Here is a 16,693-nt window from a genome sequence, read left to right as displayed (position 1 = left end):
TCAATACTAGTTTAAACAGCTGGTAAAAGACAAATTTTGCTATATGTGTGAGCGAACATGTACATGTCAATGAACCAAAATGCATCATTGATCACTGATTTCATATGTTATCTGTTTATCAACCTGTTGCAGTTAAATATTTACTGATAATATGATTGTTTGTTATTAGAAAATCGTAGACATTGTCAATTAATGTCAATAAGCAGAAATAATTTAATTTTTTAAATGTAATGTAGGATACAGAATCTAAAATAAAAGTAAAAACCAAAGGGTTTGCCTCTTTGAAAGTACCTTCTCGGGCACGCCCACGCTTCCCAAACGCGAGCACGCAACGTTATACCCGTTAAGAACATGACGTCAGTACGTGCTTGAGCCTGCCCGAAAATGTTCTCCCGTGTTGTTGGGTTTCGAAGGAGCGCAGGACTTTGCCATGAAATAATACATTATTACCCGTGAGGAAAACAAAAACAAACCGCATGATTTTAAACTGAAGTTATTCGCGTTCCCGTTAAGTGGCGAAACTGTGTTTTTGGGAGACTCCAACGGGAAGTTTGTGTGATCGTTTTTCCCGGAGTGATGTCGAATCCTGGGACTCGGAGGAACGGGTCCAGCATCAAAATCCGACTGACAGGTAAAAAAACGAGACCGAAAGAAAGCGCTTACGGTGCATGTTTTAACTGTAGCTCAAATGTTTTACCCTCTAACCACTGTGGTAAAGTGTAGAAATCAGCAAAGCTAACAAGACGCCGAGAAGTGTCTTTGGGGCTCTCGGGTCTGCCTTTTGCCCAAACATCCGGTTTTTGTGTGGCAAACACAGAAGCACAAGTGCTAGCTTGTTAGCTGAGATGCTAAGCAAATTACCGAAAGGACAGTCAAGAAGCAGCCCAATGTCCTGTGGGTTTCACAGCTCACACGTCCGACTGGTCAGCTGATTTTAGGTCACTAAAAACACCAACCCTTGAAAGCCATGTTCAGGAACTTTATCAGTTCCTAGCACTTGCCTCTTAGCCAGCTAGCGTTAGCTAATAGTAACATTGTAGTTAATGTTGACCGCTAACGCTTGCTAGCTAACGTTACACCCATTTTTTGGGGCTGACCACAAGCCGAACCCGTCGCCTGACCTGAATGCGACGAGCTCTGTATCAAAGATGAAAGCAAATGTCGAACAACCGCCTCTCTGAAAATTGATTTGTCGGTAGATCTGACATGTTAGCCTAGTTTACCCATGAGTATTGATTAGCGTTTCGCTGCTGTGTCAGCTGCAGCTTGACAAATGTCTGACTCACAGAACTTGTCCTTCCCCAGAGAAGCTTGACACGTTTGCTTCTTTGGGTGCACTGTACGCAACTCTAACATTTTTGTTCGTTATTGGGTCAGACTCTTCTCTGTAGGGCACATCACAGTCTCTCTTGCTCTCTCTCTCTTGCTCTCTCTCTCTCTCTCTCTCACACACACACATACACACACGCTCACACTCGCTCACTCACATGCACAGCTGGAACAATGGTTTTTACTGTAGCTAATGTGACCCCACTGGGCACCCAGGGGCCTCTATTCAAATGGTAATGGCCACTCTGCGCCGCTGGGCAGACGCCTTGTCCTTCTCCCGATTCAAACTTGAGTAAACACACCAGAATTTTCTTGCTGGCTGACTTGATGTGGTTTGTATGGAGCAGGGTAGGAGGGCACTCCAAGTGTATGATTGTGATGGATGTCTTTTGAGTCAAAGTGCTGTCCTAAACGCTGTTGAAGTGCTGCTAAAAATGTCCACCGTGTGCTGACTGCTTATTTTTCTACTCTGTTCCTCTTTTTGTGGAACTTGATTTTGAGATAGCAGAGCAGGCATCATTTTGGCAAACAACATTCACAGATCTGACACGCTTTTTCACCTGTTTATCCGCATAAAAAAGTATCACTTCCAGTGTTTCAATTGGCTCCTGTGCCAGCGCAAGCCCTGTAAGAAGAAAAGGAAAACCTCGGAAAACATAACAACATACAGTAATGGACAGGAGCAAAGAAAACTGATTGAAACGTTAGGAGACAAAATCCAGAAGAGATTCAAAAGTTCTAACAATGGAGATGGTAGAAAATTAATCCAACAATTTTGATTATCGATTAATTGTTTGAGTAAGGAAGTGTTTGAACAAAACTGGTAAAAACTCACCGATTGCAGCTTCTCAAATGTAAATATTTCCTCTTTTACAATTTTTTTTTTTCATTAGTAAGCTTTAAATCTCTGTTGACCAGACAAAATAAGGAATTTGAAGATGTCACCATGGGCTCAGGGAACGTGTAATGGACATTTTTAACTACTTGATCTCATTTTGTAAATCAAACGAATAATCTAGAAAGTAATATAGTCAACCCCTATTAGGAATTACTAAAAACCGTTAATAATGCTCTAATCCATCGGGATTATAATAGGTCCAATACTATGTGGATGTGTGTAAACCAGTCACTCATTATTTCGGCTTAGATGCAAATAGAGGTTATTGCCCCTGCCTGTGTCCCGCCCCCACAGGTATGAGTGGAATCCTAATTGGATGAGGAATGTGTGATGAGCCAATGGGAGCACAATGCTGCCTGGCTGGCCTGCGCTCTGTTTAGTCTGTCAGAGAGAGCGGTTGTTTGGCCTACATCAGAAAAGCCTGTGTGTCTGTGGCAGTGACACAAACAAAGACCAGGCAAGTTTGACATTGGCTCACATTTCCGAGATTGGGTTGTGTTTATACAGACGTGTTTTAGCCAACTGAGAGGTGATTGTTGTGTCTTTCTGGCCCTGTCATCAGTTTTAGGGGATAAGCTTAAAATAGCTGAAGGAGAAGCGCTCTGGGTGTAAGAGAAGTGTCACGTTATCCTTAGGTAATGTGGTTTAGTGAGATGTGAATGGACAGTATTAGACTTTAAAGGGAAACACCTACGTAATACAATAATAATCTTGTTTATTTATTCTTTGATAAGTTGTCGTCCATTTTAAGTTTTATTTACATACTCACATGCGGTGGGAGCCCACTTTCCCATTCAATGGAACATGTATAATATATATGCTTTGTTTAGGAATATTAATGATACTGCTGTTTGTGTTGAGACCTTTTAGTAATGTTTTGATGTTGATTTGTTGACGTTGATTGGTGGGTATGATTTTTGAGATTGTGAAAAGTGTGGTTTGAATGCTCGAACATGATCAGGACAATGCAGGAAATAAAAGGGTCAGAAAGTAAAGGGAAGATGTGCGTCTGTTTTGAAATAAATGGGGTGTTTTTCTTTTGAAAAATGCGGTCAAATGAATTAAATGAAGAAAAAAAAAAAGTATTTCAGCAGGATAATGTTAATTTGCTCATGTAAGCACCACGTGCTGCTCAGGGTTTGGTGCCAGGTAGTCGGATTGGACAGCGACTTGTCCAAGCACCAACACGGGGAAACGCCAGGACAGCAGGTGCTGCTCACGAGAGGGGGGGGGGGGGGCTGGAAAGAGGGCAGAAGAGTGTGAGAATAAAGACTAACTAAAGGAAATAGAGTGAAGGAATAAAAAAAAAAGGTTAAACAGGAAATGACATTGTTGTAATCTCCCATGGGCCAGTCGAGTTCACTTGTAAATCTGTGTGTGCATTTTAAAACAGCAGAGTCTTGTCGGCTCCGTAAGGATTTTACTATATGTCATTTTTTCTGCCAGATCTGTGATCAAGATTATTAATCTCAGCGTACAGCATCTTGGCATCTTTGCCAAAGTGTTCGACCATTATCTGTGATTTAGGAAGTTTTAATGAACTTCTGAGCTTCTACAGTTTTATGGGTCTTGTCATTTACCTAAAGAATATTGAGCGTTCTCCCCGGTTAACGTGCAAGACTGGAACAAAATTGCAAACTCTTGAAATATTTGTGAGATTGTTGATTGTGCTACAAACGTGCTGCGACTTCAAATTCCCCCGAGGAGCTGCAACCGTGGTTCAGAAGAAGCTCAGTTTTTCATCATCTCCCTTGAACTGTTTCTGCTCGTTCCCTCAACATTGGATGAATAGAAATCGTCGCCCCGCTGCCTCTTCCCCTGTTTCTCAGGGTTTTTTTTTTTTTTAAAGAGAGGACATAAATGCCAAAAAAGAAAGCAGCAGTAGGGGGAAATTGAGAAGGAGCTGAGCTGCGGCTGTGTGTGTGTCTTTACCAGCCATGACCTTGGCAGGATGAGGAATTTCCTGAGATGCAGAGAAAGGGCCTGTCACACATTCAGTGCCACAGAAGAGCTGGTCAAGAGGCGGAGAGGGGAGGGGGGGGGGGGGGGGGGGGCGATGGGGTGAAATTAGGGGTGTCTCTTTCCTCTGGCGAGAGATTGGAGGGGGAGAGGGGGAGGAGGAGGAGAGCACAGCGGTGACAGTGACAGAGAAAGTCCTCTCCTGCTAGTCTGGAAAAGGAGGCAGGAGCAAACCAGAGACTTGATCCTCTCTCTCTCTCTCTTTCTCTCTGTCGCTGTGTTTCTTTCATTGTGTCTGTGTAGAAAAGATGAGGTCTCGGCGAGGAATGTGTGAGTCAGGAGGAGGAGGAATGGAAGGGGTTGATGAGGAAGAGGGAAGGATATCCTGCAGCCATTCTCCATGGGTTAATCACAGGAAATAGACCAGGCTACACCAGACACATCTACGCAACCACAGTTACCACATCCCAAACCGCCGGCCGACTGACTAACTTCCTAGGTTGATGTCTGGGCCAAACCAAATTGTGCCAGATTTTAATTGGATCTCAAAGCTATGATCACGGTTTAGGTGCTGAAGCAAGTCACTTAGCACCAGTGTGAATAGATCGTGAGATTGCTTTTGTTCCTCTGAGCCAAGACGGCCCCACAAATCTGCATTTCTGAAACGCTGCCAGTATCACCCCCACCTTTGTTCGAAGCACAGGTTGTAGTTAAGATCGCAATTAACAATTATTGTCTTTATTAATTAATCCGACAGTTACTTTCTTGATTAATCTGGTAATTATTTTGTCTAAAAGAAAGAAATGTCAGAAAATTGTTAATTATAATCTTCCAGTGCCCGAGGTGACATATTCAGCTAGCTGTCCTAATTCAGCTAACAGTCTAAAATAGATATTTAATTCACTGTCACTTTGAAGAGAGAAAATTAGAAAAATCAGACTAATTGATTAGTCGATTAGTTGTTTCAGCGGCAATTGTTTTCAAAGAGGCTCATGTAGATATTTCCGGAAGGAAACTAAACCTTGAGAAATTCATAGCAATTTATGAGAAGACACTTTTCACGACCCGAACTGGAAACAGGCGATTGACATAATATGGTTACACATCCCACCTCGCTGGTCAGATCTGCTCCCATTTGTCTTATTTTGAAAGAGAAGAGCCCAGAAAAAAGAGAGAGGAAAAATGGGAGTCAGATTCTCCTACTTGTTTCTGGCTATAAAACAAGGCAGTTTATCTCAATGAATTGTCAGTGTTAGTTTATGAAAGTAACCAACTGTAGTTTTAAGGGAATTAAATTGCTCTCACACAGTGTTTAAGACTCTGACCACAGCTTCCTTCAGTCTGTTTTTTCTTCTATAGCTAATTTAGTACGTTTACTTACATTCTTTGACCACATTAAGTTTCCAATAACGGGCCCATATGCAAACATCCAGAATTGGGCATTACAACATGCAGTGTAAATATTATTGTAGTTCACCTTGTTTTGGAGTGCGTTACATCAGCCGTGAACACAAACCAGCTGCTTGTTGTTGTTTTGTGTCCACGCTGCCCTGTAATCCAGACTCGTGCTTGTGACTGGACATGAGCGTGTTTCTAAAAATTAGCTTATGGTGGTTCACTCGTTTTGTTTTGTTTTTTTAATGTTACAGCAGAGCTAAACTCCAGTTACACATGCCAGCTGTCGCACCATAAAGGCCGTCTGGAAATCACACATACACACACACACAATAAACTAAACACTTCGCACAGACCTACAAAGTCTTGGTCAGTTTGAGCGCTGCTTTCTTGAGTCCACAAGATGATGTGGCAGAGAAGGCAATCTGCCACTCTCACTGTGGGCGGCCTGTGTGTGTGTGTGTGTGTGTGTGTGTGTGTGTGTGTGTGTGTGTGTGTGTGTGTGTGTGTGTGTGTGTGTGTGCAATGGTCCTGACACTAGCCTATACTTTACTGCTCACTCTGTCTGCATGTCACATAAGTTTTCCCGCTCATTACCATCCCCTGGCATTCATATATTATCCTAACCAACAGTCTTCCTCCTCAGATGTTTTTATCTGCACCAGCATCCATTTGTGGCAGCCTACACACTCTGAGATCATTTACATATTTCTGTGTGTGTGTGTGTGTGTGGCATTTTGTTCATAATGATTTTTTGTTTTGCAGTATTATGTGCCAAGAACCTCGCAAAGAAAGACTTCTTTCGTAAGTACCTCTACTCTGCTTATTTTCATGTGCATGAATTGTGACAGTATGGTGAGCGTGATGAAATGCTGTGTTTCTGTAAGGATCTGTTTGTTTGCCATGAACAGCAACACTGTAAGATAGTTTGCATTGGTCATGCTGTGTTGTGTTGTGCCGTGGTCGTACTATGCATTCCCACCGTGCCCTTCACAGCAGGGAGGTTAACTGTTGACCTGTGATAGCAGCATAATAACAAGTTTAGCCGCCTGCACACACTGCAGCGATCAACCCACAATGAGGTGTTTGTTCATGTTCTCAGAGTTTGTGAATATGCCAGGTTAGGGTTTTTTTTTTTTGTTGTTTGTTTTTTTGGAGTTGTTCCACCTAATATTTCACTATCTTCCACCTCTATCTCCATCCCATGATTCAACAGTGCTGTCCAGATGCTGTTAATAACAGTGTCAGGCAAAAAGGATATGTTGTTGTTGGGTGAGAGGACTGCACACTGCAGAACAGTCCCAGAAAGACACAGAACAGAATCAGATTCAGCTGAATGTCGGCAGTAATGGAGAGCTTTATTGTGGGGAGTGTTACAAGCAGCACTCTGTCATTATCTGTCCATCTCTGTGAGTTAATTTGGTGGATGCAAACAATTAATTTGAGTTATGTTTATGCAGGCCTGCCAGATCCATTTGCCAAAGTTGTGGTGGATGGATCGGGTCAATGCCACTCGACAGACACAGTCAAGAGCACACTGGACCCCAAATGGAATCAGCACTACGACCTGTGAGTGTCTTGCACCGCACTCACAACCAGTCTAATGGTTAATGCTGGTTTTCATTCGTTTAAAGATTTGCCTATTGACGTCTCTCTTTCTCTCTTTCAGCTACATTGGAAAGACAGACTCCATCACCATCAGTATATGGAACCACAAAAAGATCCATAAACGACAGGGGGCCGGATTCCTGGGCTGCATACGACTTCTTTCCAATGCTATCAGCAGGCTAAAAGACACAGGATGTAAGTCTCTCGTTATATGTTTTTTTTTTTTTTACATACAGCCTCACACACGTTGCAGAAAGTGTTACACCGTTAATGAAGCACATTTGTGTCAAGTGAGAAATAAAACGACAACAAAGAAAAAAGCTTTTGGGTTTTTGATGCGTTTCCTTTCCCCTCTCCTTCCAGACCAGCGTCTAGATCTCTGTAAGCTCAACCCGTCGGACAGCGACGCAGTGCGGGGGCAGATTGTAGGTAAGGCTGGACGCACAGATACACTTATATCCTCTCTCTCTCTCTCTCTCTCGCTCGCTCGCTCTCTCGGTGTCACTTTTCTCTCACCCTGCTCATGTCCTGCCCTCCCTCTCTGTCACACTGTCATCACTCTGACCTTTACCACCTGCCTGTTTCCAGTGAGCTTGCAGACACGAGACCGCATTGGCAGCGGAGGGCCTGTGGTGGACTGCAGAGGACTGTTGGAAAACGATGGGTGAGTGTGTCACCAGACTTTCATGCTGCCAGTGTCACATAGTGGGAGTCTAGAGAAACAGTCGGTTATTGTCACAGTAGTAATTGTTTGAATATGTTTCAGAGAGTATTGTGGAGTGTTTCTCAAGTTGTGAGTTGGAGATAATGATGCTTCTTGTTTTGGTCTTTGGGAATGTCACATTCAGTGTTTATTTTTGAAGTTTTTAAAAACTAATTTCAGCCTCAAATTTAGTAAATTTCTAAATGCTTTATTTTCCTGAGGGATGGAAACCCCATTCTTCCTAAAGATGGTTCCACATTTAGCCAGAAAATTTCTGACTGGGAGTTTTCACACTCATGAGCTCAGTCAGTGACGACTTGTGTCCTGTCTGGAAGCACTTTGCATTTGTTATGTTTGTGAATAAATGTATTCAGGTCCAGGTTTTATCCGTCTGTATAATGTAATGTAATACAGGACGAACGATGTTAAGTGATTAAATTCTTCTGACGACGTCATTCTGAGATCTCATGTGAAGTGGGACTGAGACCCGTTTCGGATGTTTGTTCGTTCTGTATCCGTTCAGTCATAATCATCATTTGTTTGTTTTTGTTTGTATGAGTTCCAAATAAAAAGCAGTTGGCCTATCATGTGATTCCAGTAAAACAGAGAAAACAAGACTTCAGTGAAGTGTGTGTGTGTCTCTCTCTGTGTGTGTGTGTGTGTGTGTGTGTGTGTGTAGGCCCGTGTTCGAGGGATGTTTCAGTGAAGAGCCGCTGCCGTACTCCGACTCCACTGGTGCGGCAGGGGGCGGGAACTGCCGGCTTGACTCGCCCAGTCAGGAGAGCCGTCTTCAAACCCAGCGAATCAGAGGGCAGGACTCCAGAGGCCATGGCCACACCCCTCAGAACAGACCTCACGGGCACCAACCGCCTGACCTACCAGAGGGATACGGTCCGTCAAACACCAAATGTTGCTTTTACTCTTAATATTTATTTGATCCTAAATGTCTCCGGGCTAATTCACAGCGTCGTGTAACATCTTTCTTTGTTTTCTTTTTACCAACAGAGCAGCGAACAACAGTGCAGGGCCAGGTGTACTTCCTCCACACACAGACAGGCGTCAGCACCTGGCACGACCCCCGGATACCGCGGTACGATTACACCCCACTTTACTTACATCTACTCCAAGCACAACCTGAAAAGAGATGAACCTTGAATAAACCATGCTGAGAAAGTAGGTCATGGCAGCAGCGGAGGATAATATAACAGCAGGTATACACAGTAGCATCTTTTGTAATGCTGTTATTTAAAGGATTATTCTGTCTTCATGACTGGGGAAACTTCACATTCAAGTCGAGACATGGATTTAGAAAAGTACGAAAATGTCTTTCCTGTCGGCATCTCTTCACGCGCCACTTCACAGAAGAAGAGCGAAAATGCTTCAAGCTGTCCCCTGGTAGTCTTTAGACTGAAAGTCCATGTTGTCCTTATTTTGTTCTGCACTAATTACATCCAACAGATTAAGGGAAATGACTCAGGTTATTTCCTTGGCCCCCCCTGAGACTGGGTCTAGGTCAGTATGGTGGATTTAAGAACACACAGTATGTAGGATTACAAGTGTTGTGGAGAAGTCGTCTCAGTCTGGTTCCTTGTCCCTGCTGCAGGGACCTGGCCAGCGTGAGCTGCGAGGAGCTTGGGCCGTTGCCGGTGGGCTGGGAGGTCCGGAGCACCGTGTCCGGCCGGATCTACTTTGTGGACCACAATAACCGAACCACACAGTTCACAGACCCACGCTTACACACGATTATCAGGTACACACACACACACACACACACACACTTGGAAAAAGTCCCATATGGCAGACTCAGGCTTCACCTGTGTGGCAGACATCTCTGACTCAAAAAGTGGATTCAAGACTAATCTGTTGTTAATCTAATCTGTCACTGTTATAATGCTGAACTCAGACTGGATCTGAGCGTGACCTACTAACAGTCATCAGCTCTGTTGATGATGCTGAATCGTGTGATTTACAGAAATGTGGGTTTACAACAGATTTAGCTGCTCGAGGCCGATGCATAGTGTGTAATCCAGTCTGCTCTTTTTTTCCCCCCTTTCTGTCAACTCATCTCTCGCCTGGCGTCCTTCCCTCTCCTCATGTTGCCCCCCCCACCCCTGTCCTCCTACTCCTCTGCTTGTTCCCGTCTCCAGCCAGCAATCCCAAGCAAAGGAATCCTCCCAAGCCCCCCAGATGGATGTGGGGGGTGAGGAGGGGGGAGGCGGAGGGGTGGGCGGAGGCGGAGGAGGAGACGGGGATGTGGCAGCGCGCTACGAGCGAGACCTGGTCCATAAGTTGAAGCTGCTCCGGCACGAGCTGTCGCTGCAGCAGCCGCAGGCGGGACACTGTCGCATCGAGGTCTCCCGGGAGGAGATCTTCGAGGTGGGACACAACGTCTCTCTCTCTCTCTCCTCCCTTCTTCCTCATGCCGTCTCTCTCATACCAACACGCAGACAGATCAGACGGTTGTACGAATGCTGTGTGTGTGTGTGTGTGGGTGGGGGGGGTACTGTGAAAGTTTCCATTTATACAGACACATCCACACTCCTCCTGACTCCTACACCAGTCACAACAAACCATTCTTTCAGTGTCTGCTCTCTGTGGACGAACACAAAGGCAGCACTGATTGTGCCTATTAATAAACAGCGGAGCAGAACATCAGTGAGAGAAAGAGCTGTGTTGTGGATCACTTATTGTTTCCTTTGTTTGTGATAATGTGTGTCTGTTGATATATGTATTAATGTGTGTGTGTGCGTGTGTGCGCGTTGTTAAGGAGTCGTATCGGCAGATCATGAAGATGAGGCCCAAAGACCTGAAGAAGCGTCTGATGGTGAAGTTCAGGGGAGAGGAGGGTCTGGACTACGGCGGGGTGGCCAGGTAATGGAGAGTAGTAACTGAAGTGCGCACGTGCATGAGAAAATGAAGTAATGCAAAATAAAAAAAAAAAGCTTCCTAAGTAATTTACAGCTTCTTAAGAATAAAACTTTCAGGGTGTTGTGTAAAACCACACTCGTTAGTCAGTGAACTCACCTGGTGCAGACTGTGGTTGGTTTTACGGCTGCCCGGCTCGGCGACGGTCACTCCTCACAGTATTCACCTTCCTCTTTAGCTTTAGGTTCAGTAACAGTGACAAGTTATCAAAAGGAAAGTTGAGTGTTCATAATGTGAAATAGGTGATGACATAAATAAATAAATGTCATTTTTCCCTCTCCTCATTAATCTGTAGTAATAACTGGCAAATATAATATTCTTAAAGAAACATGAGACCACAGATCTGCACTGGTTTCACTCTTGTTTTTCTTGACTCTCTGTGAACATCTTCTGAACATGTGTTAACCCTGTGGTGGTTGTCTATAGGGAGTGGCTGTACCTGCTGTGTCATGAAATGTTGAACCCCTATTACGGCCTGTTCCAGTACTCCACAGACAACATCTACACACTACAGATCAACCCCGACTCCTCCATCAACCCCGTGAGTTCACACAAAGGCGCGCTCGCACACATGAAGCACGTCGCAGCTGAACTGAATAACCTCTGACGCTCTCTTGTCTGTCGGCGTCTCTCTTTGTGTTGCTTCCTTTCAGGACCACCTGTCGTATTTCCACTTTGTGGGTCGTGTGATGGGCCTCGCGGTTTTCCACGGTCACTACATCAACGGGAGCTTCACGCTGCCCTTCTACAAACAGCTGTTAGGCAAACCCATCCAGCTCAACGACCTGGAGACCACCGACCCGGAGCTGCACAAGAGCCTCGTCTGGATACTGTGAGAACCGGTCGAATCCCTCAGAGCTTTCTTTTATCATCAAAACCTCTCTGTGTCAGTGTTACTCACTCCAACTCTCTTCACGCAGAGAGAACGACATCACTTCAGTCCTCGACCACACGTTCTGCGTGGAGCACAACGCCTTTGGAAAGTTTTTACAACATGAACTCAAACCTAACGGCCGTAATATCCCCGTCACTGAGGAGAACAAGAAAGAATACGTGAGGTAAAAACAACGAGACGATTATGTTCCAGATACAGAGAGTTTAGGTTTAAGTTTATTACAGTGTATTTATTTGACCTGCATCGTTTGTGTTTGTGTTTTTTCTCAGACTTTATGTGAACTGGAGGTTTATGAGAGGAATTGAAGCCCAGTTTCTGGCTCTGCAGAAGGGATTCAGTGAGCTCATCCCCCAGCACCTCCTCAAACCTTTTGACCATAAAGAACTTGAGGTACGTGTTCTGTCTGAACTGAGAACGTTTGCACATGGTCTATTTTTTTTTTTTTTTCTAGTTTTGGGAACAGAAAGAGGAGAACCATAAAAAAACCATCCACCTCAGTGTTATTTCGTTTTGTATTCTTCGTTTTTTTGTGTTTCTGTCGGCTGAATCTGCTCCTCTCCCCCTCGTCCAGTTGATCATCGGCGGACTGGGGAAGATCGACCTTGCAGACTGGAAGACAAACACCCGCCTGAAGCATTGCACAAGTGAAAGCAACGTGGTGCGGTGGTTCTGGCAGGCGGTGGAGGCCTTCAGCGAGGAAAGGAGAGGACGCCTGCTGCAGTTTGTCACAGGCTCCACCAGGGTCCCACTACAGGGTTTCAAGGCGCTGCAGGGTGGGTCATGGACTGGCTCAGACGCCACACACACACACACACACACACACACACACACACACACACACACACACACACACACACACATGCGCACACACACACACACACACATTTTAATTTGACAGAGTCGTATTTTGTCCATTCAACAATCCAAAGATATTCTGAAGAATGTGGAAACAGCAAATTAAATTTCTGTTGTTCGACTGATTCATTGATGATCAGTTGTTGTAGCTGTAGATTCATTAGCAGATTTCTTGCTGTTAGCGACGTCCACGCAAGTTGGTTATCTTTGATCACATGCAGATAATGAATCCTGATTTAATGTGTATGTTGTTCTTCACACTCACATCCTGCACTTTACCTTTAGAAAACTTACATAAAAGTCTGTAAAAAACAATTCAGTTCAAATGTTCGACTGTGTCGGCAAAGGCTCCAAATTAAGAAAATATCACAAGTTTCCTTTGATGGTTTCAGAAACTCGTTTGTGTCCTGTTGTGTTTTGTATAAGATCAGTGGAGAAGCATGTGAGTGTTGTGACAGGTGGTTTCTTGCCCAGCATGAACAAAACGCTGAAACTCTGATGCGAACACACACACAAACACACACACACACACACACACACACACACACACACACACACACACACAGCTGCAGGCCAGTGAAAAGAAATGATTCTACCATTGTCGACTAATCGTTTGCTGAACTTGAGATTTGATGAGAAACGTAATTGTTTAAATACTGAGTCATGCTCTGTGAACCAGAGTAGAGCAGTGATAACTAGAATGTATGTGTGTAAGGCTCTACAGGTTCTGCAGGACCAAGGCTCTTTACCATCCATTTGATAGACGCCAACACAGACAACCTGCCCAAGGCTCACACATGGTGAGGACGCTCAAGAGACAAAAATGTTCCCCTGATATCTACATTTGTGTCAGGCCTCGAAGTCACTGATTGTTCCTCTGTGTGTTCAGTTTCAACAGGATAGACATCCCTCCCTACGAGTCTTACGAGAAACTTTATGAGAAACTGCTGACGGCTGTGGAGGAGACCTGCGGCTTCGCTGTGGAGTGATGAATCCGCAACCAAAAAAAACCAACATACACACAGTCACACTTGTGCTTGCACACCAACTATTTGACATTTTACACATACACACGCCTCGACAGAATATCAAGTATACACAGAGTATACAGAGCAGCCAAGCATCACGAGAACACACACACACACACACCACACACACACACACACACACACACACACACACACACATTTTAATTTGACAGAGTCGTATTTTGTCCATTCAACAATCCAAAGATATTCTGAAGAATGTGGAAACAGCAAATTAAATTTCTGTTGTTCGACTGATTCATTGATGATCAGTTGTTGTAGCTGTAGATTCATTAGGAGATTTCTTGCTGTTAGCGACGTCCACGCAAGTCGGTTATCTTTGATCACATGCAGATAATGAATCCTGATTTAATGTGTATGTTGTTCTTCACACTCACATCCTGCACTTTACCTTTAGAAAACTTACATAAAAGTCTGTAAAAAACAATTCAGTTCAAATGTTCGACTGTGTCGGCAAAGGCTCCAAATTAAGAAAATATCACAAGTTTCCTTTGATGGTTTCAGAAACTCGTTTGTGTCCTGTTGTGTTTTGTATAAGATCAGTGGAGAGGCATGTGAGTGTTGTGACAGGTGGTTTCTTGCCCAGCATGAACAAAACGCTGAAACTCTGATGCGAACACACACACAAACACACACACACACACACACACACACACACACACACACACACACACACACACACACACAGCTGCAGGCCAGTGAAAAGAAATGATTCTACCATTTGATGAGAAATGTAATTGTTTAAATACTGAGTCATGCTCTGTGAACCAGAGTAGAGCAGTGATAACTAGAATGTATGTGTGTAAGGCTCTACAGGTTCTGCAGGACCAAGGCTCTTTACCATCCATTTGATAGACGCCAACACAGACAACCTGCCCAAGGCTCACACATGGTGAGGACGCTCAAGAGACAAAAATGTTCCCCTGATATCTACATTTGTGTCAGGCCTCGAAGTCACTGATTGTTCCTCTGTGTGTTCAGTTTCAACAGGATAGACATCCCTCCCTACGAGTCTTACGAGAAACTTTATGAGAAACTGCTGACGGCTGTGGAGGAGACCTGCGGCTTCGCTGTGGAGTGATGAATCCGCAACCAAAAAAAACCAACATACACACAGTCACACTTGTGCTTGCACACCAACTATTTGACATTTTACACATACACACGCCTCGACAGAATATCAAGTATACACAGAGTATACAGAGCAGCCAAGCATCACGAGAACACACACACACACACACACACACGGCCTCTTGCCACCTCTTCACCACCGAACTGTTGGGGGTTAAAGGAGGAAGCACAGCAGGAGGGGAAAGAAAGAAAGAAGAAAAAACAAACAAACAAACAAAACAAAAAAAGAAAAGTATTTTAAAAATTTTTCAGATGTTTTGAAGAAGCATTTTTATCCTTCAGTTTTAACAAGCTATGATGTCATTCTTCAGAATGTCTAACCGCCACAAGACTCAAGACGGTCGTGCTCGAGTGTCCGGACACAATCAGCCAATCGCATATGAGCCTGCGAACAGAGACGTTGAAGTCAGATGTGTGAAGAACAAGGCGGGGACTGATTGTCTTTCTGTCTCACAAGCTGATTGACTGACTAGTATTCATGCTTCATGTTTAACCACTGTCGTGTATCAGAATGTGTGTGTGTGTGTGCGCGCATGTCAGAGAGTGAGAGCGGGACATTTTGTGTGTGTGTGTGTGAGAGAGAGAGAGAGTGTGTGTGTGTGTGTCAGGCATGGCACCCAGTTACGCTGTAAAAAATGATCAAATGAGCCTGCTCCTCTGTTTGGTAACTCTTTGTCTCTTCCGTTTGTATCTGCGACCACTCTGATCCACTCTGATATTTTATTATTTATTACTAAGTGATTACCGACCAAGCTGCTATATGCTCTACAAAGAGCCGACACTAATCTCTTCATCGCCCCCTCTACCAGAGTTGAAGGGTCAGTTCACTTGCAATTTCAAGTAATCCACAAAGTGGGTTTTATTGAATTTCGTTACATTTTTTTAACATTCATATTATTGCAGTGAAATACTCTTGTCAGTGTATGGAAACTGTTGGTGTGTTGGTGTTTTGAATGCCATGTTACATTTATTGAAGTGAAAGGGATCGACTTTCCCAGGCCTAATTTTAAAATCTAACTCTACTGACGTTACGGAGAGGACCGAGGACACGTCCTGGATATTTTTTTTTTTTTTTTTTCAAAATGAGCCACGACGGATGGAAAGAAGGAGTCAGCTTCAGGAATTCTTCGGTTGTATGTGACATGTATAATAAAATCTCAAAAGCCTTTCATACATGTTTCATCATCCATCTCACCAACCTTTTTTTATTTCTCTGTGGCCCTGATGTTTCTCTGCCTGTCTCTTTTTGTCAATAGCCTGAAAGTTAGAAAAAGTAGTCATTCTCCTCAAGACCACCATGAATGAACAAAGTCTCTTTACAGTCATTAATTTTCCATAGAAGTGAATGAAATCAAAAACCTAAATGTTGAGCGAGTAATGTGGAAAACGTCGGGATCTGTTGTAGATTGGAGACTGTTAAGCAGTATCATTTCAATCTGCATTTTCTAGGTTCTGAGTTCACTGTGTAATGGATGCAAGAGTATTGTAACTTACTATGTACTAAACATTTATGAAAAAATACAATGTAAATAAGATTATATTAAAAGAAATTAAATTGAAAATACATGCCTTGTGTTACGTGCATTCTTTTCATCCTTTCTGTGTGTTGGTGGATAGTTGAGTGTGAACTAATGAAATATCCAAATTAATTAACTAGGGCTGCAACTAATAATCATTATCAATGAATCTTTGTTTATTTACTCGATTAATTGTTTTGACCACAAAATATCGAAAATGATTTATTTTTAATGTAAACAATAGGGAAAAAATAACCATCACCATTTCCTAAAACTGAGGGTGAGTTCTTGAAATTGCTTTTGTGCAGCCAACTGTTGTCTAATATTTATTTATTATCACATAAGACAAAAGAAATTTCAAATAATTATCAAAATAGTTAATCAACTAATTGTTGCAGCTCTAGAGTCAATACATATTTGCTCTATATAGCT

The 16,693-nt window shown here is 43.5% G+C and overlaps 1 protein-coding gene and 1 long non-coding RNA gene across 3 annotated transcripts; both read left to right on the top strand.

Annotated features, from left to right (window-relative positions):
* Positions 1 to 354: 354 nt before the first annotated feature.
* On the top strand, positions 355 to 13,710 carry smurf1 (SMAD specific E3 ubiquitin protein ligase 1). 2 transcript variants are annotated; one of them, XM_056402122.1, is made up of 18 exons: positions 355 to 631; positions 6,347 to 6,385; positions 7,042 to 7,150; positions 7,251 to 7,384; positions 7,553 to 7,618; positions 7,778 to 7,853; positions 8,572 to 8,783; positions 8,898 to 8,982; positions 9,496 to 9,642; positions 10,040 to 10,268; positions 10,660 to 10,763; positions 11,244 to 11,358; positions 11,471 to 11,649; positions 11,738 to 11,875; positions 11,982 to 12,102; positions 12,284 to 12,485; positions 13,292 to 13,367; positions 13,457 to 13,710. In XM_056402122.1, exons 1-18 carry the CDS (start codon positions 577 to 579, stop codon positions 13,554 to 13,556), a joined length of 2,187 nt encoding a protein of 728 aa, XP_056258097.1. In that variant the 5' UTR covers positions 355 to 576; the 3' UTR covers positions 13,557 to 13,710. The 2 variants fall into 2 exon arrangements, with proteins under 2 accessions (XP_056258097.1, XP_056258096.1); XM_056402121.1 differs by having other exon boundaries at positions 13,283 to 13,367.
* Positions 13,711 to 13,713: 3 nt separating this feature from the next.
* Positions 13,714 to 16,308, top strand: LOC130185618 (uncharacterized). Its single transcript, XR_008830179.1, has 2 exons — positions 13,714 to 14,505; positions 14,595 to 16,308. It is a non-coding gene; the product is annotated as an uncharacterized LOC130185618 (long non-coding RNA).
* Positions 16,309 to 16,693: the final 385 nt, after the last annotated feature.

This window comes from Seriola aureovittata, chromosome 17, assembly GCF_021018895.1.
Source record: "Seriola aureovittata isolate HTS-2021-v1 ecotype China chromosome 17, ASM2101889v1, whole genome shotgun sequence".
NCBI classification, from domain to species: domain Eukaryota; kingdom Metazoa; phylum Chordata; class Actinopteri; order Carangiformes; family Carangidae; genus Seriola; species Seriola aureovittata.
The sequence above is the reverse complement of the archived record's forward strand: the minus strand, read 5'-3'. Positions and strand labels throughout refer to the sequence as shown.